At 39.1% G+C, this 23,428-nt stretch overlaps 1 protein-coding gene across 1 annotated transcript in view; it reads left to right on the forward strand.

Moving 5' to 3' along the window:
- Positions 1 to 5,753: 5,753 nt before the first annotated feature.
- The window catches only part of LOC145981437 (sodium channel protein Nach-like), a 58,111-nt gene continuing 40,436 nt past the window's right edge, over positions 5,754 to 23,428 (forward strand). The window contains exons 1-2 of the mRNA XM_083114670.1: positions 5,754 to 5,971; positions 7,043 to 7,249. Coding sequence (XP_082970796.1) covers positions 5,754 to 5,971; positions 7,043 to 7,249 — 425 coding nt within the window. The remainder of the gene's footprint in view (positions 5,972 to 7,042; positions 7,250 to 23,428) is intronic.

Genomic DNA, 23,428 nt, shown 5'->3' on the forward strand with positions numbered 1-23,428 from the left:
GATATAGAAAGAGAGGGAGAGAGAGAAAGAGAGAGATAGAGAGAGGGAGAGAGAGAGAGAAACAGACAGAGAGAAACAGACAGAGAGATAAAGAGAGAGAAAGAAACAGAGAGAAATAAGGAAAGAGAGAGAAAAACAGAGTGAGATATAAAGAGAGAGAAAGAAAGACAGAAACAGGGAGAGAGAGAAACAGAGAGAGAGAGATTGATAGAGAGAAAAAGAAAGAGAGATGGATAGAGAGAGAAACCGAGAGAGAGAGAGAGAAATATAAAGAAAGAGAGGGAAACCGAGAGAGAGAGAGAGAGACAAAGAGAGAGAAAGAGAGAGAGAAACATAAAGAAAGAGAGAGAGAAACCGAGAGAAAGATAAACAAAGAGAGAGAGAGAGAAACACAGAAAGAAAGCAACATAGAGAGAGAGAAACTGAGAGAGAGAAACAGCGAGAGAGTGAGAGAAAGAGGGAGAGATAGAGAAAGAAAGATAGGGAGGAGGAGAAACACAGAGAGAGAAACGGAGTGAGAGGGAGAGAGAGAGAGAGAGCTTTGATTTGCTTTATTTTGCTTCGTTTTTCTGCCACTTTTTGGTTAATCGCGAAGATGAGAAGAAGTGTTCACATGATCACATGCGTGCGCAGACCCTCTGATTAAGGGGGGCAAAATCCATGATGGAAATTCAGTCGGGAAAGAAAAACCGCATTTCATTTCATCGTTTTTGTTTTATTGTATTATTGTATTGATGTTTACATCATGTATTAAATGCAGCAACATAGAGGCAAGTTGTGCGTGTGTTAATAACAAGAAATTTGCCAGAGAACGATGCGTAATGCACCGATCCCTCCGCTCCGTAGTTGCTTAGAACTTTCAAAATACTTCATTTCCTTTAAGAGTATAATATCGTTTAATAATGGAGATAAGATTCCTTTAGACTAAATGTGTAGGTGAAAGTACAATATTATTTGGACATGGGCGTTTGGATGGTGGAAGGAGGATGCCCACATCTGCCCCTTTGAAAACGAATGTCAAGCTAAAAGTTCATATTTCCCACGTATAATTTGATTTCAGCCACAGAAGTTACACTAATTAATGGAGATTCAGGAACGCGTTCATTTAAATTCAGGGGCAACACTATCATTGGGGACATAATGCCTCGTTTACGCTTGGAAAAATACCTTTCGACGTCCATAATTAAAGGGGCAATTGCTCCCTCTCCCCCGTGCGCACGCCTATGGATATGATGAAATTGATGGAGGCTCATACAAGAGGAACATCCATGCCCCGGCCGAGATTCTAACCCAGGACCACTGGCTTTGTAGTTCGGCATGGTAACCACTCCCCCACAGGGGTCGGCACACACACACGGAGAGAGAAAGAGAGAGCGAGAGAGATGTAGAGGAATAAATAAGAGAAAGAGAGAGATATGTAGAGGAATAAAGAAGAGAAAGAGAGAGAGAGAGAGAGATGTAGAGGAACGAAGAAGAGAAAGAGAGAGAGATGTAGAGGAATAAAGTAGAGAAAGAGAGAATTATATATGTAGAGGAATAAAGAAGAGAAAGTAGAGAGGACCAGATGTAGAGGAATAAAGAATAGAAAGAGAGAGAGAGAGATATGTAGAGGAATAAAGAAGAGAAAGAGAGAGTAGAGAGGGCGAGATGTAGAGGAATAAAGAATAGAAAGAGAGAGATGTAGAGGAATAAATAAGAGAAAGAGAGAGAGATGTAGAGGAATAAAGAACAAAAAGAGAGAGAGAGAGAGAAGTAGAGGAACGAAGAAGAGAAAGAGAGAGAGATGTAGAGGAATAAAGTAGAGAAAGAGAGAGTTATATATGTAGAGGAATAAAGAAGAGAAAGTAGAGAGGGCGAGATGTAGAGGAATAAAGAATAGAAAGAGAGAGAGATATGTAGAGGAATAAAGAAGAGAAAGAGAGAGTACAGAGGGCGAGATGTAGAGGAATAAAGAATAGAAAGAGAGAGATGTAGAGGAATAAATAAGAGAAAGAGAGAGATGTAGAGGAATAAAGAAGAGAAAGAGAGAGAGATGTAGAGGAATAAAGAACAGAAAGAGAGAGAGAGATGTAGAGGAATGAAGAAGAGAAAGAGAGAGAGAGAGATGTAGAGGAATAAAGAAGAAAAGGAGAGAGATATATATGTAGAGGAATAAAGAAGAGAAAGTAGATAGGGCGAGATGTAGAGGTATAAAAAGAGAAAGAGAAAGAGAGAGAGATGTAGGGGAATAAAGAAGAGAAACAGAGAGTAGAGAGGGGGAGATGTAGAGGAATAAAGAAGAGAAAGAGAGAGAGATGTAGAGGAATAAAGAAGAGAAAGAGAGAGATATGTAGAGGAATAGAGAAGAGAAAGATATATATATAGAGAGAGCGAGATGTAGAGGAATATAGAAGAGAAAGAGAGAGAGACCGAGATGTAGAGGAATAAAGAAGAGAAAGAGAGAGATATATATGTAGAGGAATAAAGAAGAGAAAGTAGAGAGAGGGAGATGTAGAGGAATAAAGAAGAGAAAGAGAGACTAGAGAGGGCGAGATGTAGAGGAATAAAGAATAGAAGGAGAGAGAGATGTAGACGAATGAAGAATAGAAAGAGAGAGAGATGTAGAGGAATAAAGAAGAGAAACAGAGAGTAGAGAGGGCGAGATGTAGAGGAATAAGAAGAGAAAGAGAGAGAGAGATGTAGAGGAATAAAGAAGAGAAAGATATATATATATATGTAGAGGAATAAAGAAGAGAAAGAGAGAGATATATATGTAGAGGAATAAAGAAGAGAAAGTAGAGAGATATGTACACGAATGAAGAATAGAAAGAGAGAGAGATGTAGAGGAATAAAGAAGAGAAACAGAGAGTAGAGAGGGCGAGATGTAGAGGAATAAAGAAGAGAAAGAGAGAGAGAGATGTAGAGGAATAAAGAAGAGAAACAGAGTAGAGAGGGCAAGATGTAGAGGGATAAAGAAGAGAAAGAGAGAGAGAGATGTAGAGGAATAAAGAAGAGAAAGAGAGACTAGAGAGGGCGAGATGTAGAGGAATAAAGAATAGAAGGAGAGAGAGATGTAGACGAATGAAGAATAGAAAGAGAGAGAGATGTAGAGGAATAAAGAAGAGAAACAGAGAGTAGAGAGGGCGAGATGTAGAGGAATAAAGAAGAGAAAGAGAGAGAGAGATGTAGAGGAATAAAGAAGAGAAACAGAGTAGAGAGGGCAAGATGTAGAGGGATAAAGAAGAGAAAGAGAGAGAGAGATGTAGAGGAATAAAGAAGAGAAAGAGAGACTAGAGAGGGCGAGATGTAGAGGAATAAAGAATAGAAGGAGAGAGAGATGTAGACGAATGAAGAATAGAAAGAGAGAGAGATGTAGAGGAATAAAGAAGAGAAACAGAGAGTAGAGAGGGCGAGATGTAGAGGAATAAAGAAGAGAAAGAGAGAGAGAGAGAGAGATGTAGAGGAATAAAGAAGAGAAAGATAGAGATATGTACAGGAATACATAAGAGAAAGAGAGAGAGAGAGAGAGAGAGATGTAGAGGAATAAAGAAGAGAGAGGTATATATGTAGAGGAATAAAGAGGAGAAAGAGAGAGAGATAGATGTAGAGGAATAAAGAAGAGAAACAGAGAGTAGAGAGGGCGAGATGTAGAGGAATAAAGAAGAGAAAGAGAGAGAGAGAGAGAGAGAGAGATGTAGAGGAATAAAGAAGAGAAAGAGAGAGATATGTAGAGAAACAAGAGAGATATATATGGAAAAATCAAGAAGAGAAAGAGAGAGAGACCGAGATGTAGAGGAATAAAGAATAAAAAGAGAGCTATAGTGGGTAAAAAACTACCAGATCGAAACAGATAACAAAGATACGATAAAGATCAAAATAAATCAGTGATGTGGTGAAGATTACGAAAAGATATTAAGGAAGAAATGCAGATATAATAAAATATGAAAAGTAAACCGTAAGAAGGAAGGGGAAAGTAAAAAAAGAATGAGTGTATAAAGAAGAGAAAAGAAAGATATCGAAAAGAGATATGGAAGTAGAGAAAAATACAGAGGAGGAAAGGAGGCGTTAAAATAAAAGAAAAATGAAAGAAACAATAAATAAAAGGGTTAGTGAGTGGGAGAAAGGGAACAAATGGAAGATAGGGAATATTGTTCTTTTCTTCTGCATGCGACGGCATTATTCAAAGACACTCCTGGAAACTACCGAAGTTCAGTTTCCTGCCCAAGAGCCCCGACATTGTGAGATATCGAGGACGACTTGCAGAATTTGATGTAAGTGAAAACATAGGCAAAACGAGAAGATGATGATAAATAAATTTAAAACATTTAGAGTGGTTGCTTGATTTCCTGTTTAAGTCCACTTCATGCACAGCAAGGCTAATCGGGACTAGACCTACAGTTTAAAGTTGGATCCGAACCACTATGTGCCTCCACCGGGTATCGAACGCTTTCTAGTTATCCACTTTCGATCACTAGGGAATTTGTCTTATGTTTATTAGGGATATAGATATTTGCGTGTTGTTTCATTGGTGTTTAAAACTTCTCTCATGTTTTCTTTAATTTTTCACTTCTCTCCATTTCCTCTTCATATCTATCTCTTCTTCATTTTAAAACTATATTCCTCTACTTTCCCCTCTCTAGCATATTTACTATCATTTTGTCTTTCTTTCTTCATTTCAGCAACTTTTCCTTTTTTTCTCCTATTTCTTCATTTCTCTTCCATTTCCCTTCATTCTTTTTAATCCATTCATTACTTACTCTCTTCCACCATTTTCATAATTCTGTTCTTAATCCTCTTCACGTCTCTTTTTCTTCACTTCTCTCCTCCTCCGTTCATTTGTTTCCTTTCCTCTTTTCTCTGTTTCAATTCTCTTCCCCTGTACTCTTCTTTTCTCCCTTTTCCTAATTTTATCTTTTTTCTAAACATCTCTCATTTCCTTTTTCAATCAATTTTGCTGTTGATTCTCTCCCGTTTCCTATTCACTTCTTATCCTTGTCTGTCGTCCAAATTTTCTGTATTTTAATTAATCTATCTCCTCTGGTTTTCTCTTCTTTCTCCCTCATTTTCATGGTTTTTCTCTTCCCCCTCTATCTCATCTCTTTCTTACCCTCACTCACCATTCGCTCCACATATTTAATTGGTCTGCTCGTCCTTCTGTACCCAACGCATTCCTCAGTATTCCTCAATAAATTAATTATAGATTTAAAAAAAACAGACTCAGTGGAGGCACATAGAGGTTCGGATCCCACTTTAAACTGTAGGTCCAGTCCCGAATAGCCTGTCTGTGCTTATAGTAGACTTAAAACTAAAAGAAAGGCGAAAAATATACTCGCCCTTGGAGCAAACTAGTCAGTTTGATACTTTAACAACTTTTGAAACACCCTGTATCTCATGCTGGAATACATCTCGTCAGTCCAATGGAGACATGCAGGAAAATACTGGCTCGATCTAGCCCAAATAACAATGCTATCTAGTTAGCCAATCAGTTTTGAACATGCGTATGATAACATGACACATAATATCATTACATTTTTAATATTTGGTTCCATGAACGTCCACTAGTTCTATAGCAATGAATAAATGATAGGAAACATAATAAAAGATCGATTTAACATGTATCTAAGCGACAACATAAGCACTAGATACTGGTAAACGTGTCGCTGTTCACTTCATGTGTGTCCATATTGGAAAGTGAAATGCAAACTTTCAGCTAACTTACTTTGCAAGTGATTTGTAAGGGATGGTTCCTTCTTGGGGAGAAGATTGGGACTGCTATGGCTGAAGGTTATACCTATGGTACGGTCTTTTTGACCCAGCCACATAGAAATCGCCGGTCTGTTGCTGGAAACCATGGTTATATCAAATCTAAGATCAGAAGATGGGCTTGCCCTAAATTACTCTCACTGAAGGAGCAGTTGCGAGATTTTCTCCGCGAGACATCGCTACACTGCTTCAAGTACATCATACAGGAAGGTAGACACTGGGTGGAGAGGTAAGTGGGTTTGTTGAATTGGATTGATTAATGGAACTCGGAGGGGGTGGGGGAGAGACGCTGTTACTATAACGGAGTTACTTTTCAAAATGCATAACTCTAACGTGCTTACTTTTCAAAATATATAACTCTAATGCAATTACTTTATAAAATGCATGACTGTAACGGAGTTACTTTTCAAAATGCATAATTGCAATGAAGTAACGTTTCAAATCGTGTAACGGTAACTCAGTTTCCTTTCAAAATACATAACTCTAATTGAGTTACTTTCCAAAACGCGTAACTGTAACGGAGTTGCTTTTCAAATTGTGTAACTGACGGAATTACTTTGCAAAATATGTAACTGTAACGGGGTTACTTTTCAAAATGCATAACTGTAACAAGGTAACGTTTCAAAACATGTAAGTGTAACCGAGTTACTTTTTAAAATACATAACTGTAATGGAGACACTTTTCAAAATGCATAACTCTAACACAGTTACTTTTCACAATGCATAACTCTAACGGACTTAATTTTGAAAATGCTTAATTTTAACAGAGTTACTTTTCAAAATGCGTAGCTCTAACGGAGTTACTTTACAAAACATGTAACTGTAACAGAGTTACTTTTCAAAATGCATAATAGAGTTACTTCTCAAGATGCATAACCGTAACGGAGTTACTATTCAAGATGTGTAATGTAATGGAGTCACTTTTCAACATGAGTAATTGTGACGGGGTTACTTTTCAAAAATGCTAACTGTAACTTCTCAGTTACTTTTGAGCGAAGTAACTGTAGCTGTAATTTAATTAATGGGTATGAAAAGGGATGTCAGAATTTCGTTAAGTTTATTCTATCTTGGGGAAACTCACGTGTAGACGAAAGACTAGCGCTCTCGCCTTTGGTGTGATCGGTCACGGGTTCGATTCCCGGTGGGAGCCCCCCAAAATTACTGTGCTGCATCGTGACGATAACTGGGTCGCTACTTGAAAAGGAGAAGTACCTAAAAGCAAGAGAACAGCAGCGATGGGATTCGATCCACTGACCTCGCCACACCCAGTGCTAATTCTAGTTTGTTTCATTTTCCACAGGTTGTTCTGGACCATCATATGCCTTTCTGCATTCTTATGGGCCATATCGTTGTCTGTCACCCTCATCAAGGAGTACAGAGAGTCATCCACTTTAACAACCCTCGACACAACCAACTACCCCATCTGGCAGATACCCTTCCCTGGAGTTACGTTCTGCAACATTAATAAGGTCAACCTGTCCGCAGCGAGAAAGATGGTTGAGACTTTGTAAGTCAAATTTTACTTAATCTCTCGGCAGCACTAACACTGGTCGACATAGGTTTTGGAGATGACTGTTTCTCGGAATAATTTCAGCATGCTGATTCTAAAAATGAAATCAATTTTTACCCATCACATCTAGTTATTTAAGAAAAAGCAATATATTAACTGCCTTAATTTCACAATAAAATGTATAGTTCCATTATTTTCCTAATTTACCACCTCTGTTGAAACGATGGTAAAGTATTGATTTTCTTCAATACAAATCTTTCAATTTTGAAAGATAAATGCATGTAGAATTGTATGCATTTAATCCGTTTTCCATCGTCACATGGCATATTGGCATGAAATTTGTATGAACTTTGATGTAGTTTTATTTTCAAAATCCCCCATAAAAAGTTCCTTCACAAAATGTCCAATACTCAATGTTGTAATATAGTGGGTTAATTGAACTTACTGACGTGGAGAAAAATCCTGACCTAAAGTTCAAATCACCAACCCTGAGACCTTCTGTAAACAAATCCACATGCATGCAGAAAGCATTGCAAAGTAAAATAATCCACACGAAAATCCAGCGTTGTTACAGGATTTATTACGTAAGGTAAAACAACGACCAATTTGTAGTATGGGATACGCTGCTGCAAATGATGTCTCACTTTAAACCCAATGCTCTTTCTTTTGTTCTTATTGCTTCACCTTTATGGTTAACTCTTTGCACCAGTAATCATTTCCCATAAATTTGGCTTCTTTCTTGCATGCGAATTGAATATATTTTACTTGTATTTTTATAGACAAAATGATATTACGTGGTAATGTATATTTTTAAGGTTTGATATAGATTGGAGTGTATTTGAAATTTGTTTGTAGATTTTATGTAAATTGTATCTTATGTAAATAAAATATATAATGGGCATAAACATCCATATGCAATGCTGTAAGTCCAATAAATATATTGATGATGATGATCAAAACAAGACAAAGAAAGTTCGCAAATGTATTGCGGTTGGAAAGTTTGACAAGCATCCTAATAACGATTTTTGTTCCGCCAAATATAGTGCACTTCGTAAAATAACTTGGTGACATGGCAAGGCAAGATAAGTGTGAACATTTTGTAGGAATATGCATTGTAACTTTCAATGAGCTTAGAGATTTGTGTACACAATGATAGTTTATAACATTGGTTATTTTCTAAAAATAATCATGTGAACAGCAAGGAAGTAGTGCCACTTTCAACATGGCGAGTTCTATGCTTGCGGGAAGGTCTCATTGTTCAGTGATACATCGAATCGGTGAGACGGTTTGTTTACAGAAGGTCTCAGGGTTGGTGATTTACACTTCATGAAAAATTAATGACGTGATGGGAATCAATTGATGTCATTTTCGTGATCAGCATTCAAAATTCTTCATAATCACCTATTCATTTGAAAACATCCGAACGTTTTCCTCAAAATGTCGACCAGTGTAATTTATGACCGCTTACTCTAATAATGGTTCTTCTACTTAAAGGTAAAGTGTAGACAGTGTCACCCAGAAGTGGCGACAAGAGGGGCACTGGCCCCAGGTCAACCCCAGACAGGAAAATAGAGGAAAAGAAAATAAGTTGCATTTTGCAACAAATTCAATTTTTTAAAAATTGAATACTTACTGAAAATCAGAGATTACAGAAAATTATTCATTAAGGAAAGTACTATCCTTAAAGCTTGTTCTAATTTTGCAATGTTAATACAATGTTATGTTTATGCTACAGGGTGTTTTACTTGCTCTCGGTCACTGATTTTTGCTTATAAAAATCAAACTATTGGTCATAATGTAATGAAATTTGGTACGGTGTATGAGGAGCATAGTGACGTCACACGAGTGTTGAAAGTGGTGGCCATTAGCATCAATGCATGCCTGCACACGCCTCTCCATGTTACAGAAGGTAGGCACTAACACATCAGGAGTCACAGCGTCAATTTCCCGCCGAATGCTGTCTTGCAGTTTCCATGTTAGACCTTTATGGACTCCGTTTTCCAGTACGTGTAAAAGATATACACACGCTCTTGCACTGGGTACCGACTCATACTGTACTGTTATCACGAACTACTGATTGTAAGCACGAACTTTCAACCGAAACAGAACAAACACAAACCACTATCATGTGCGTCAGAACAACAGGGGCAAGAACTCAGACTGAAAGCACACGTCCGTACGATTGGTATTTACCGGAAGAATCGTCAAGACGCACGCGCATGCCCACGCAAGGGCTAGAGAGACTGTGACGACAGTTGTTTTCTGGACATGAGATTATATATATTTTTTAAAACTGTGACTAAAGCGATAATAGTGACCAGCAACGGAAGCTCAAAGTAAGCTTCACACAAAGTATTTTAAGTGCTGGAAGAAAAATAAATGTACGACAATTAAGTATTTAATCCATTAAAAAACTTTCAGTTGAAAATAATATTGAGCAATTTCATTGACCATATGGCGAAATTGCTAAAAATATAATGTTATCATAATTTATTTATTTAAATTTCCTAGGAAATAGAAAAAGGTAAAGTGTTCCCCTGTGCTTAGCACTACGCCATGAAGGCTTATAGGGGGTGCGGGGGTAACACCCACACTTTCTTCATCCGGTCGTGAGTGGGGTGATGTGATCAGCACCACGCCCCTGACCGCCTTTACCACCCAGGGTTTCCCTCAGGTACCCATGTTATTCGACGCTGGGTGGGCGCCGGGGCCGCTTTCAACGTTAGAAAAGCTTCCGGATTTGAACCGGCCGGGGATCGAAACTGGGACCTTTAGCATGGTAAACAGACACGTTACCGACTTTTTTTAACAATCTATTTCAGAAACAAACATACAATCATATTAAACTGAAAATCACATATGAATGACTACAATTTTACATGTTAATGTTCAGTAAGAACTGTCAAAAAGTTACTAAATAAAGTTTTCCTCTTATTTTCACTATGTTGATAATATTCGTGTTTTATATACTGCAAGAATTGCTCATGGAAATCCATTTCCTTATATTTGCATACTCGTACAAACGAAATATAATGACCAAAAATCCACTGCACACTTTTCAATTTAGTCTCAGGATAGTAGTGAAAGTTAGGTAACAATAGAAACTGTACATTAATGCAATGAGGCGGCAATCGACGCATTTTGCCTACTAGGACACATAAATATTTCCAAGTTTCTCTAGTTCTTATACATTCACTTAACCAATGTTGCATCGTCCCCTCACATTTACAATGAATACATAAGTCATCGTCCGATAACCGAATTTTACATAATTTCGTCTCAGTACCCACAAGATCATGTACAACACTATACAACACAGACGTAATATAAGAAGGCATATGTTTTGCATGGACATTTTTCCAAATTTGACCCCAGGCTACTGTTGGATTTCGGAGATTGACTTTACACGCTATCATACTAGACACGCAGAAACGCTTATAAAGAGCTTCCACTGTAGGTACTGCAAAATCCTTCGAAGTGAGTAATTGATAACAAATTTTCACGATCGAGTCTCGCAAATGTTTATATTTTTTAGGTATACGTTCAACACAAATGGGCGACATCAGTTCGATATCATTAAGCATTTCCTTCATAATGACAGGGTGATTCACTAGTGTTGCAATGTCGTTGCGTATTCGAAGAGCTTGACTCTTCCGCTCAATATTGGTCAAGGTTAATCCTCCGTGTTGCAGAGGTAAACAAAGCGTCTCGTGGCTGACCCTGAATATGTGCTTTGCCCACACAAACCAATTTATCGCACTTCTTATCTTTTGGTAGTCCATTTTCCTCATTGGAAGTAACTTCGCAAGATACCATAGTTTCGAGCAAGCATACATGTTTACGAACGCAACACGAGACTTGAGACTGAGATCACGAGATTTGTGTTGCCACAAAATAGCTTTCAGCGAATTTATACACGGAGCATAGTTACGTTGTATCATCTCATTGAACGAAGTAGAAAAATGAATACCAAGAATTTTAAGAGACGTAACTTCTCTGAATGGTAATAACATAGAAGTCAATTGTGTGTTGCTAAGTGACAAATATTGGGTTTTATTATAATTAATATGTAAACCTGATGCTGATTCATATCGCTCTAGTAATTTATATAATGTCGTCAAATCGTGAGGCAACTTCATACATAGAGTTACATCGTCCGCATATCCTAGTACTTTTAAGGTTACAGAATGCAAGGTGAGACCTTGTAATTTGTGTTGCAGTTCCTGTAAAAAAGGATTCAATGCCGCACAAAACAAAAACATAGACAAAGGGTCACCCTGTCGTACCCCTCGTTTTATAGGCAAGGTTTTAGTTAAGAAACCATTAATTTTGATACAGGAAGCAGCGTGTGCATACAAACTTTTGATAGCATTTAGAAATACATTACCACAACCAAATCGTTTTAGAATTTCAAACATATAATCATGAGTGACACTATGAAAGGCGCTCTGAAAGTCTAGAGCAACCATTGCATGTTGCCCCCCATCATTTCCACAATGATAACTCATAATCACTTCTCGTACAGTTTGCAGCACCTGTACAATATTTTTATTTTCCCCATAACAATACTGAGCAGAAACGTCTCATTAAACATCGTGAATATGAACAAATAAATATGCTGACCAAGGCAGTAATTTATTTTATTAAAAACATAAACTAAACGTAATGTTTAGGAAAGCTTAGGAAAGCGGGCGTTAAAACTTACAGGAAGGGAGGGAGAACCATCTTAGGAATAGCAAAGAATGCAAACAAGAAAAAGGAATACAGAGAAGAGGAAGAGGAAGGGATTATCTACGAAGTGAAATGTAAAGAATGTCACAGTGTGTACATAGGAGAAACGAAAAAGAGGCTGAAAGACAGGTTGAAACAACATAGGGATGATGTACGACTTAAGAGAGAGAGAAATGCGATATTTAAGCACACGAGAGAAACAGGACATGACATAGAGTGGGATGAGGCTAAGCAGATAGGAAGGGAGAAGAGAATGCTAGTGAGAAAATGGAAGGAGGCCAAGGAAATAGAGAAGGAAGGTGAAGAAGACACAATGAACTGGAATGGGGGACTGAAGTTAAACAAAGAATGGAAGAAGGTGTTAGAAAGAGTGGAAAGGACAAGAGAGAAAGAGAAGAGGAGAAGGAAGAAAATGAAGGAAAAAGAGCGTGAGATATAAAGCCCAACCACATTCTATATGGAAGTAAATATGTTTAGCCTTTTAGGTGAAAGTACAGTTCACAAGTGAAAGCCACCTGCTAGAAAGTTCCAATACAACTTTCTAATAGTCTGGAGGGAGTAATGTTTTGTGTGTGTATATAATGCCCTGTTTTTGTATCTTTTTACTTTTGTACTTGATACAGAGTCTGATGAAGATCTTGCTAGAAGGTTGAAACGTTACGTTTAGTTTATGTTTTTAATAAAATAAATTACTGCCTTGGTCAGCATATTTATTTGTTCATAATCATGGAAACAAGGCTTAATGGTGTTATAATCGTGAATATATTTTGTAATCTGCACATAACAGAGAAATCGGATGATAATGTTCCACTTTCGTGGGTACCGGAATTTTGGGGACCAATACTAAAACCCCTTTATTACAAGTATTACCAAGACGATGATTTCGAAAAACCTCATTTACCCATTTTGTGAACAAATTTCCAACAATGGGCCAGAATAGGTGATAGAAAGAGGTATGTAGCCCATCAATACCTGGAGATGAATTTTTTGAACCTTGTTTTTCAGCTGCATCAACCTCATCATTATTGAAATCTGATTCTAATAACTGACGCTCATCATCCGTCAGAGTATCTGACACATTGTTCACAAATGAGACAGCATGGTCCCTGTTACATACCGATACATCATATATCTTTCTAAAGTACCCATAAATAACATTTTTGATATCCGGATAGTGTGTAGATATATTACCAGCTGTATCTGTAATACTGTGAATCATTTGAGTTTTGCCACGAGCACGTTCACGTAACACATGGGTTAATGACGCCTTTTCATGTAAATCAAATGGCAAAATTCGATTTCGAATTTTTACACCTGCTCGTTTTTGGGCATGCATTCGCAACAATATAGCTTGTACAGTGTCTCTCAAAAGTTTTAGGACAACGACATTTTAAACTAGGCAACCCAATTTACACAAGGCGTTGGTGGGTTGCATGTAGAGTTAGGCTCAATTTCAGGGTTGCCACATGCACATTAGGTATTTATAAAATACGCGAAAGAAAGATATCCAAATATTATTGCATAAAACTAGAAAGAAAAGTCAGTATTACATTTGTTGCAATACTCTCAGAAAGAAACAACGTCGATTTTCTAGTATTTCATTGTTGATGTGGAGAGAGGAAACGAAAGGGAACAAAGGAGAGTAGAAAAGAGAAAGCAAAAGGAGAAGAGGAAAAGTAAAGAAGGGAAAAAAATAGAAGACAGAGGAAGTGGATAGGAGAAGTAATGAGGAGAAAGGAAAAAGATGCGAGGAGAGATGAGAAAAATGGACGAAAGAGGAGAGAAGAGAGGAAGGAAAGCGAGGTGCTAGAAGAGGAGGAAAGGAGTTCGGAGAGGAGAAGGAGACGAGAAGAGGGGAGTGGAGAGTAGAGAGAAAGCGAGAAAGAATAACGAAAAGATGAGGAGGATAGTGCCGTGGAGTCGGAAATATAAGACAGGAGAGGAGATAAGAGGAGTGGAGAAGAGTGGGATGGAGACAAGAGGCGAGAAAAGTAGGGAAAGCGGTATGAGATAAAAATAGAGGAGAAGGACGGGAGAGAAGAAGGAGAAGGAGAAGTTAAGAACAGAAGGGACTGGAGACGAGAGGAGAGAAGGGGTAGTTGCAGAAAATAGTTTCGGCGTCAAGAACTGATGCACTGATAACATTATCGACATGAGACATTCATTAACATTTTATAATGTGTTGGAGAATGTATTAGATCGGTGCGAAGTTCCTTTTGGCCGAGTTCAGAGCAAGATAAAATCTTCCATGTAAGATCTTTGATTTTACCTGCGATTATACCACTAAAAACATGAATGTAATTTTCATATTTGTAAGAATTATCCATTTTTTCTCCTCTTCTCGGTTAGTTGAAATTGAAATGTTGTTATTTAACATTTTCCCTCCCCCCATCGTTAATTCCAAACTGAATCATTCCGTTTCATACGGCGTGAACAATGAACGCAATGGGAAAACGTACGAAAAGTTTCTGCCCCCGGAGGGGTTTGAACCTAAGACCATCAGATTATCAATCCTTAACGGTAACCACTACCCCACAAGCTTTCGCTCCTGAACACAGGTAGAAGGAGCTGACCAATGTGAAATGCAGATCCAACCCCCCTCCTACATGTCATGTGCAAAGAATACTTGTTTGTAACAAAGAAAACGAAGGCAATACGACTCGGCGAAAAGATTTAATGGAGAATTGCACATGATGGAAACTTTTCAGTCGATATTTGTGGAGGTATCTTTGCATTGAACTCGAGTGGAAAAAGGGGTAATATTAGTGTGTCCTGAATTGCCACAAATATAAAAGGTTATTTCATTAATATTTGTCAATGTCTTTGAAGCAGAACACAATTATCGTTAGAGTATCATAATTCGTAACGAACTCTAAAGGTCGTGGGATATTACCAAGAATGTTAACCAATTAATCAATGGGTGATGTAACATATTCATCCTTCATCCTCGATGATGATGAGAGCATTCGTCATTAACATGACGAGTTAACGCTGGCAGTGCGAAAGGCACAACTAAAACTAAACCCCTAACTAGCAAAACTAACAACTAGAAAATACAATGGTCACTAATTGGGTTTTATGAACCTTTGAACCTGAATCATGGCTGGGTTAGGATAATTACCTGTCTATCTGACTTATGAAGATAATTTCGAAGAATAAAATAAACTGAGTCCTCTGTAGGCTTCGTTGCAGGTTGACCAGCGCTTCGCCTCCCTTTTCCTCCAATCCTTTTCTAAGCTCTTCTCTCTCCTCAATCCAAATTAAAAGTCAGTCCCTTCTCAGTCTGTCTCACCTCTATATTACCCAGGCCATGGAGACCTTCCTTCATGCCGAATCGTCGTGATTTTTACTGCCACTATGCAAACCGCTGACTCCATAGGCTGGTGGAACTTCCTATATCCTGAATACCTCAGGTAGCACAACACTGTGCATTATTTACATACCTCAGAGGTTGAGACAACTGAGATAAACACGTGAATGCCCTGGTCAACATGAAGCATCAGAGAGGCTTTAAATAAAATATAATCTTATGGATTGATACGAATGCAAGATCTGATACGTGAAAATATCCCTTTGATCGTGTGTCAATTCATTTATTTGTTTATTTTTTTTAGTAGATTCCAGTTTTAGGACAATCTAGCCACTATACACTATTATTACAAATAATGTTGCCATGCTCTTGTTTAATAGAAGGAGAATTAAATAAAAGAGAACACCTCGTAAGGAGGATCGAACCTGCGACCGCTAGCAGCCCATATCATTTCATTCAATTCTCAATTTCAGGACTTTTCAGGACAGACAATCACAAACATCCATGCCCGAGAGTCGTAGCGCGATGTGCTAACCACTCCACCAAGTGGGCCGGCACCACTACGCCCTTACCTTCCGTTGAATCAACAATGTTTAAGTATTCTGTTCCTCCAATATTGTAAATGTCCTTGGATATACATGTAGTTGAATTTTACTTTAATTTTGAATTGTTTCTTGTAGTATAGCAGCTATCTTCGAGAATATATTTTGGAAGTGATGAAGAAAAGCAAGAATATTCGTAGTTGTTGTGAAAATGCTAGTTACTTCTTCTAACTTATTATGTTGATTAATAACCCACAGCGCTACAGCCCTTGAAGGGCCTTGGCTTACCTACCGACTGCTGGTCTCCCTCCCACACTGTTCCTCCGGCACCTATTATCGCGTGGAGGTCTTAGATCAGTATTGGGGTGACGGGTGATCAGCCCGAGGAACCCCCAGCCGTTGCAGGTCTTCTCGATCGGGTTACGCTCACTCACTCGGAGCTCCCCAATTTCCTCACGATGGTGGGTTGCCACCGGCCCTATACGTAGGTCGAATAAATTCCGACTAGAGCCGGATTCGAACCTACGCCGTCCCGCAGCGAACGATCTCAAGACGAGTGAACGCCTTAACCCGCTCGACTACGGAGGAGAACTATTATGTTGATTAGACATTATTAATGAAAAATATCTTTTGAGTATTGAACATTGCAGGGCGATGTTCTCTTCTTGTGATACTGCAACATACGAAATGCTTGTTTTCTGACGCAAGTCTCGTGTCCAGAACAGTCTTATTTGCTGTTACGTATGATAACACGAAATAATTACAGCGTTTGCAAAAACGTTTGCGAACTGCCAAATATTGCGAGACGTTATACGTAAACAGGCGGAAAATTGTATTCATAAAATCACATCACATTTAACAGTGTTAGTCAATAGAGAGTCGTGGAACGGTGTGTTAAGGTGTTGGATTAAATCCTTCTTATTTTACTATTTCGAAGAACAACAATTTTTAAGGTAGAACAACAGTCATTCCGTTCCGCTCTTTATTTCTTATAAATTATTACACATTCCTTTAATTGATTTAAAGAATAAGTAAAAGTATTGCTTGCTTTTCTGTCATTGGCATAGACAGTGGAATTATGCGTGAAAAGTTCCTGAAAGCCCAGATTGGTTAAACCTTTTATTGACAATCGTGAACTTTTCGTTTAATAGATAATATTTGGTTTTATACAACGGGAGAACATTGGTTGAATTTCCTTTCTTGCTCTTTTGAGATATATACTTCTACAGTAGCAATCGCGTTCGGGAAAGGTTAAAAAAATGACTTGGTATTCAAAGGCAGATAAGCTTGGTAGCGTAGCTTGCTCGCGTTCATGAGTCACGCTTCACAAGGCAGCAAACATTGTGCGTCGATGCACAGCGTCTACACCCAGCAAATTACAATTGATCAGAGTCGAATTTTAAAGAAAATCTGAAGAATTATAGATTTCATCAGAGGCGGATAGGTGGGCACTAGCTCAACATGCAATAAGTAATGATTCCTGGCAAACAAAAATACTTATTGAATGAGTATTCGGATAGTAATACGTGCTTTATCGTGTAACATGTAAGATACTTATTGGGATTACCGCGTAGTAGGGCAACCGATCCATGAAAAACAAAATAAAATTGAATGGTTGGTTTAATATAGATAAATATTTTTTTATTAATTTTTCCTCATTCCCTTGTTTTTCTTATTTTAATAATAACAATAACGCATGGCTCAACAGCTCTCGAAGGGCCTTGGCCTATCTCCCGACTGCCAGTCTCCCTCCCACAATCCTTCCTAGTGATCTTCAACCAGATGGAGTGACGTGGGGTCGGCACGTCGAACCCTCAACCATTATGGGTTATTCACCTGATGTTTACAATTTCGTTCCTGTTCGGCACGGTCGGAACCCTACTTCTGGTTTTGAAAGAGTAACATGGATTATAAAGATGTAAGGGTAATATCTTGCAGAAAAGACGTCAATCATTGCGTGGCTGTTGGTTGCAATATGAGGTCCAGAACGAATAATTTTTCTCAAGTATCTGTGAATCGTTTTTCGACAGACCAGATACGAAAACTCAGTGGATTCAGGCAGTAATGCAAAAAGACTGTGAACCACGACATGAGAAAGTAGGCCCTAGACACGTCATTTCATCGCCGTTAAATAAACCCAATGAAATATTTAAGTGTTTTTAAATTATAATTTTCTAACGCACATATGTTGGCATAACAAATTTAAAAGATGTAAATTTTTACAACCATGCATGTTATTATCTGTGGAAGAAAGAACAATTAAGAGAGCTGTGTTCTAGTAGATACACAATGTCGAAAAATTATCCATTCTGATATAATCAGAGTACATTTAAGTTTTTTTGGTTTTAAGTACACTTTATGCACAGTAAGGCACTTCGGGACTCAACCTAGAGTTTAAGCCACATTGTGCCTCCACCAGATATCGAATCCTGGGACACCTTGATTACACGGCAGTGACGTTACAGTTACGCCATCGGGAGGTTTCGAAGTATTTGAATGTTTATAAATAATGTAATCTTTACGTATTTCAACCTGCCGAATCCTCCATTCCTGCATATTCGTTTCACGTGTGGAATTCCCTTTTTTTTTTCGTTTTCGTGGAATTAAAAATCAACTGGCATAGCTTGTTAATGATTAATTAGAATGATAATTCTAAAGAATGAGAAGTGGCCAAACGTAAATTAGAACCAACTTAAAATACACGTTTATGTAAAAATTTATCTGTGGTTTTATTAATGAGAAATAAAATGTGCACTTTGTAACTATTAGGCTAAGTAGCATATCTTTGTTTTTCATCGGTGTATTTAATCTTCCGTTTACCTTTAAGAATTTATTATTATTTACTTCTTTACTAATATAAAAAATCTGTTGCTTATTTTATAAGCGAATGAACTTTCTTGTTTAATGTATTTACCAACGAAACCATTGGGTTCGATACCCGGTGGAGGCACATAGTGGTTCGGATTCCACTTTAAACTGTAGATCCAGTCCCGATTAGCCTTACTGTGCACAAATTGAACTTAAAACATCAACTCAACCCCCCCCCCAAAAAAAAAACAACAAAAAAACGAAACCATTGGTAGAGGATCAACATTTTCTCAGTAAAGATTTCTATTGTTCCATAAATCTTCATCCAATGGCTCCGGGAACTGGTCAATTTCTTCGAGGTATCTTTAATTCTCTGTCACTTAAAAATTTCAAGTGATCCATTTTGTATCCGCTCCTTTTTAACAAAGTAAGCTCGAAGACAATCTGTATTCCACTAGCTTATATTGGAAACTTGGTCAAACCGGAAGTTCTTTTATCGCCTTCGATAATCGAATTGTCTGATCGACTATTTTTTGTTTACCCAGGAACATCCCCCATAGGAGAATTACGAGACCGCGTTACGCTACTCACTCGTAGCTCCCCAATTTCCTCACGATGGTGGGTTGCCACCGGTCATATATACAGGCCGAGAACCCAGAGACTGAACCCAGGCGGACTCGAACACATGCCGTCCCGCAGTCGGAGTCCAAAGCACAGCGCCTTGGACCGCACGATCACGGAGGAGCACTTTTCTTATTTTACTTTTGGCTAATCGCGAGGATGAGGATGAATAATGAATAGAAAAATAAAAAGAAGTTCACACACAAAGAACAGGACGGGTCTTCAACCTCTTAGGTGACGAGTTCAAACCCTAAATATGAGGATTTCATCCATAGACCTCAATTTTTTTTAAAAAAATATAAACAAAGTTACTATTTACACTAAACTTCTTATCAAGGCCAAAATAGTTTGTAACTGTGAAACTGTGCCCTGTCCCAGCATGTCTGGAGCAAAGCCGCGCATAGCGGAAGAGAAGGGGAAAGAGGGGAAGGGGGATCGAGTGGACAGAACGAGGCAGTACACGCTGCTGGAAAGGCTGGTAACTGCAGTTGATCTCCTCCCTCCACGCAATTCCGTTCCTCTCACGTGTTCATCGCTGCCCAGATACTTGTTTTGTTCACCTGCTCCAGAGATAAGTGGGACAGAGTGTAGTTCGCATACATGTAGCAAGTAAGGCAACTTATCTCAGAATGAAAATTCCACAGAGTTTTCAAACGTTTCAATGATAACTGGACACGGATCACACATAATCCCTTGCCAAAATCTAGTGGTCTAAAATCATATGAAAACTTGAATGTATCTCTTTACAGATACCAAGTTATAAGGAACTAGTAGAGCAGGTCAGAGAGTTCTGCGCCCGAAAATGGCGCTCGGTGGCGCTCGCAGTGTTGCTAACTCCTCACTTGAAAAAAATCACCAAGGTTGTTTTTGGGTATAACCTAACCTCAAGCAAGGAGCTGGCAACACTGCTTGAGGCTTTTCTCGCAGTGTTGCCAACCGAAAATGAGGCTCGGTGAGGCTCGTAGTGTTGCCAATTTTTTACTCGAAAAAATCACCAAGGTTTTTGTTTTTGGGTCTAACCTAACCTAAAGCAAAGAGCTGGCAACGCTGCTTGAGGTCTGCCTTGCGGCGTTGCCAACATCTTACTCGAAAAAATCACCAAGGTTTTTATTTGGTCTAATATAATTTAAAGCAAGGAGCTGGCAATACTGCTTGAGGCCTGTCTTGCAGTATTGCCAACATCTTACTCGAAAAGTCACCAAGGTTTTTGTTTTTGGGTCTAACCTAACCTAAAGCAAGGAGCTGGCAATACTGCTTGAGGTTTTACAGTGCATAAAGCAATTTGCCAACCTACTGGTTTGCCATAGTTTTTTTACAAAAAAGAGAGAGGGAAAAGTTAAACAACCGATAGTGTTGCTAATATTTACCTACAGCTTTTTTTTACTTGGCAAGAGCTATCTTACTTGAGGCTTAACTAATTTATATACTGACGTAACATACACACACTGAGCAAAAAGAGTCGGCAACAAACATATACTGCCATAAAAAAGAGAGGGGTAGATAGATAGATAGCAACACAGTATGTGTGTGCGTGTATAATATGTAGCATTATTAACTAGAGTGTGTTGGCAACCCACCTCCAACTAAAAAAATAAAGATGCCAATGTTGCTGTACGATAAAGAGAGAGACTAAGCTGGCAACAGTGGTGAGCGAATATGCATTATTTCCAAGTCCTGAGCGCCAATGTATATCGCGACTTTTGCAAACCTCTCTCGCGGGAACGATGTGCTGCACATGCATACGCGCGCGCTTCTTATTATTTTCGTATTGTGACCTAAGCAAAAACAAATAATAATTGTTGTTTTTAGGATGCCTGGCCCCTAACCTCGCCAGGGTGCGTGGTGCCCAACCAAAAAAGGTTCTAATGGCTGCGATTCTAGATAGTCGCACCTCTGTAGAGTTTCACGTGTTTTTTTTTTTCCCCCAAACTTCCATGAAACCCTACAGAGGACCTCCGTAATGCATGCAACGTGTACTAACGACTCTAGTGTTATTTTGATGTTGTAATATTTTTGGATATAGAGTTTTATTGTGAGATATAGATAAAAATAATTATGTTTATTATAATATTTTTTTGATGAAGATGGAGAATGTATGTGTGTGTTACAAATAAAGTTGCATGCTTTTTTCTAGTGTGTGTGTATGTGTTTTTGATGTTTCGACAGCATCTGAAACGATAAAAAAATTTTATTGTTAATTTTCTCATGTAAAAACAACAACAACAAAATTTTTGTGCAAAATTTCTGATTTGTCTCTCGTGCTATAGTGCAAAAAAACTGATGAAATTGATATTGTAACTCATCTTGAACTAGTGAAATTTTCGTATTGTGCTATTGAAACTGATTGTGCTAGTACAAAAATTTCTTATTGTGCAAGAAAAGAGGTTAAAAACTTGTTAAAACTGCTCTGTGACCCTCTCGTTCTTCACGTCGTGGACGAAGGACTTCTCTGCAATCAGGATGACGCTGCATACGGTGTCCTCGGGCAGCGCGTCGTGGAACTCGCAGACGACCTTGATGTTGGTTCGATCGTTGACCACCACCTGCTTCCTCTTCGTCGTGTTGATGACAAACATCGGCCTGCGGGCTTTGAATTCACTGGGCGTGTAGTACATGTCCATGCTTCCCTCGGTCACGCGTTTGAAAGAGGTGTAAGCTTCGTAAAGTTTGAGATAATCGTTTTTGGTCATGTCGAGGTTGTAATTCTCGCGCGGGAACACTTCGTTGCGTCCATTCTTCAGATATACGTTCTTGATCTTGCAGTCGTCGAACTTGCTGGAATCTTTTTCCTGGTTGTTATCGCGCCCGGTCTGAAAGAACACTACGACGAAATCTGGCATGTCGAACTGTATGTTGTTGAACTGTGTCGTCACGTCGAATTCCATGTGACTCCCCGACGCCATCTTCTGCACGCACTGGTAACCGTGAAAGTGAATCAGTACCTGCGGACTCTTCAAGATCTCCGTTTTGTACTTGAGGGCGTAGTTTGTTTCGTATTCCACGATCGGCATTCTCAATTCCATGCTCCGGATGACGCACTTGGCCGCTTCGGGTAAAGTGTTGGCTATCGGCGTGCCGTCGGCGTTCAAGTTGGTGTATCGCATCAGTGCGTTGTTGTCGTTGGCCGCTCTTCGGAACGTGACGCGCAATCCACCCTTCCACATGATCTCCTTGTAGTTCGAGAAGAATCCCGGCAGCAGACGCATGGGAAAGAGCACCGTGTGATTTCTAGTCGATATTTTGGTCCCCGCTTCGAATCCTCCCGCCTGGTAGTATGCTGCATCCGTTTTGGATAATTTCAATGTTCCCACTGCCGTCGACGTGATGCCTGGATAGTCTATTCTGTCTATGACGGTGTTGTGTTTCCTCACCTCCACCTGCGAGAACAGGTGAGGCACGAAGTTGTCTACGAGTATCAAATTTGCATTGGGCGGAAACGCTTCTCCGCTTTCTTTCTTCACCACGTCGAATTGAAGGTAGAGGTCCGCTCTGTGAGGATGAACAAACCCGTCGCCTACGTCCACGTCGTATTCGATCTCCCTGTTTGCTTCGTTGAGATTGGCGAACGTGCGACGGTTCGGAGGGAAAGATTGCAATTCGTAACTTTCGATTTGCTCCATTTTTACTATGCGTGTTATTTATTATACGTTGATCTCCACGATGGCAGTGGTCGTTGCACCTGCGAAATCCACCACGTCTCCTTTCTCGTTTGTCACCACCAACTCTATGTCGTCTATGCGGTTGCGGCATACTGGAAAATAGATCGGCGAAGAGGGTGTGTAGATGATCGGTTCCATGAATTCGGAACTGGGTTTGAATGTGGCTATGATTCCTGTCTGCTTGTGACTTCCTAACAATCCGTCCGAGGATTTTGTGATCATGCCTTCCGCCACGTTGCAGTGAACGTTTAGAGTTTCTATGGCTAGAAATTTAGGAATGTTGGTTGCCGTATGTTTGATGCCAGCTTCGAGTTTGGTGTCGTTCTCGAAACCTAAAAGTTCTCCCATGGTGCCCAGGTTCACGGTCTCCGTCGCCGACACGATTTCCACTCTGTGCGTGACCGAATTTTGAGAAAGGTACGTGCCTTTGGGTAATTGAGCTTGCAAAGTGGAAAGATTGTATTGGCCTGGCGTGACGACGATGTGTTCGCTTCCGACACTAATT

This window comes from Lepisma saccharinum, chromosome 29, assembly GCF_977018435.1.
Source record: "Lepisma saccharinum chromosome 29, izLepSacc3.1, whole genome shotgun sequence".
Lineage (NCBI taxonomy): Eukaryota > Metazoa > Arthropoda > Insecta > Zygentoma > Lepismatidae > Lepisma > Lepisma saccharinum.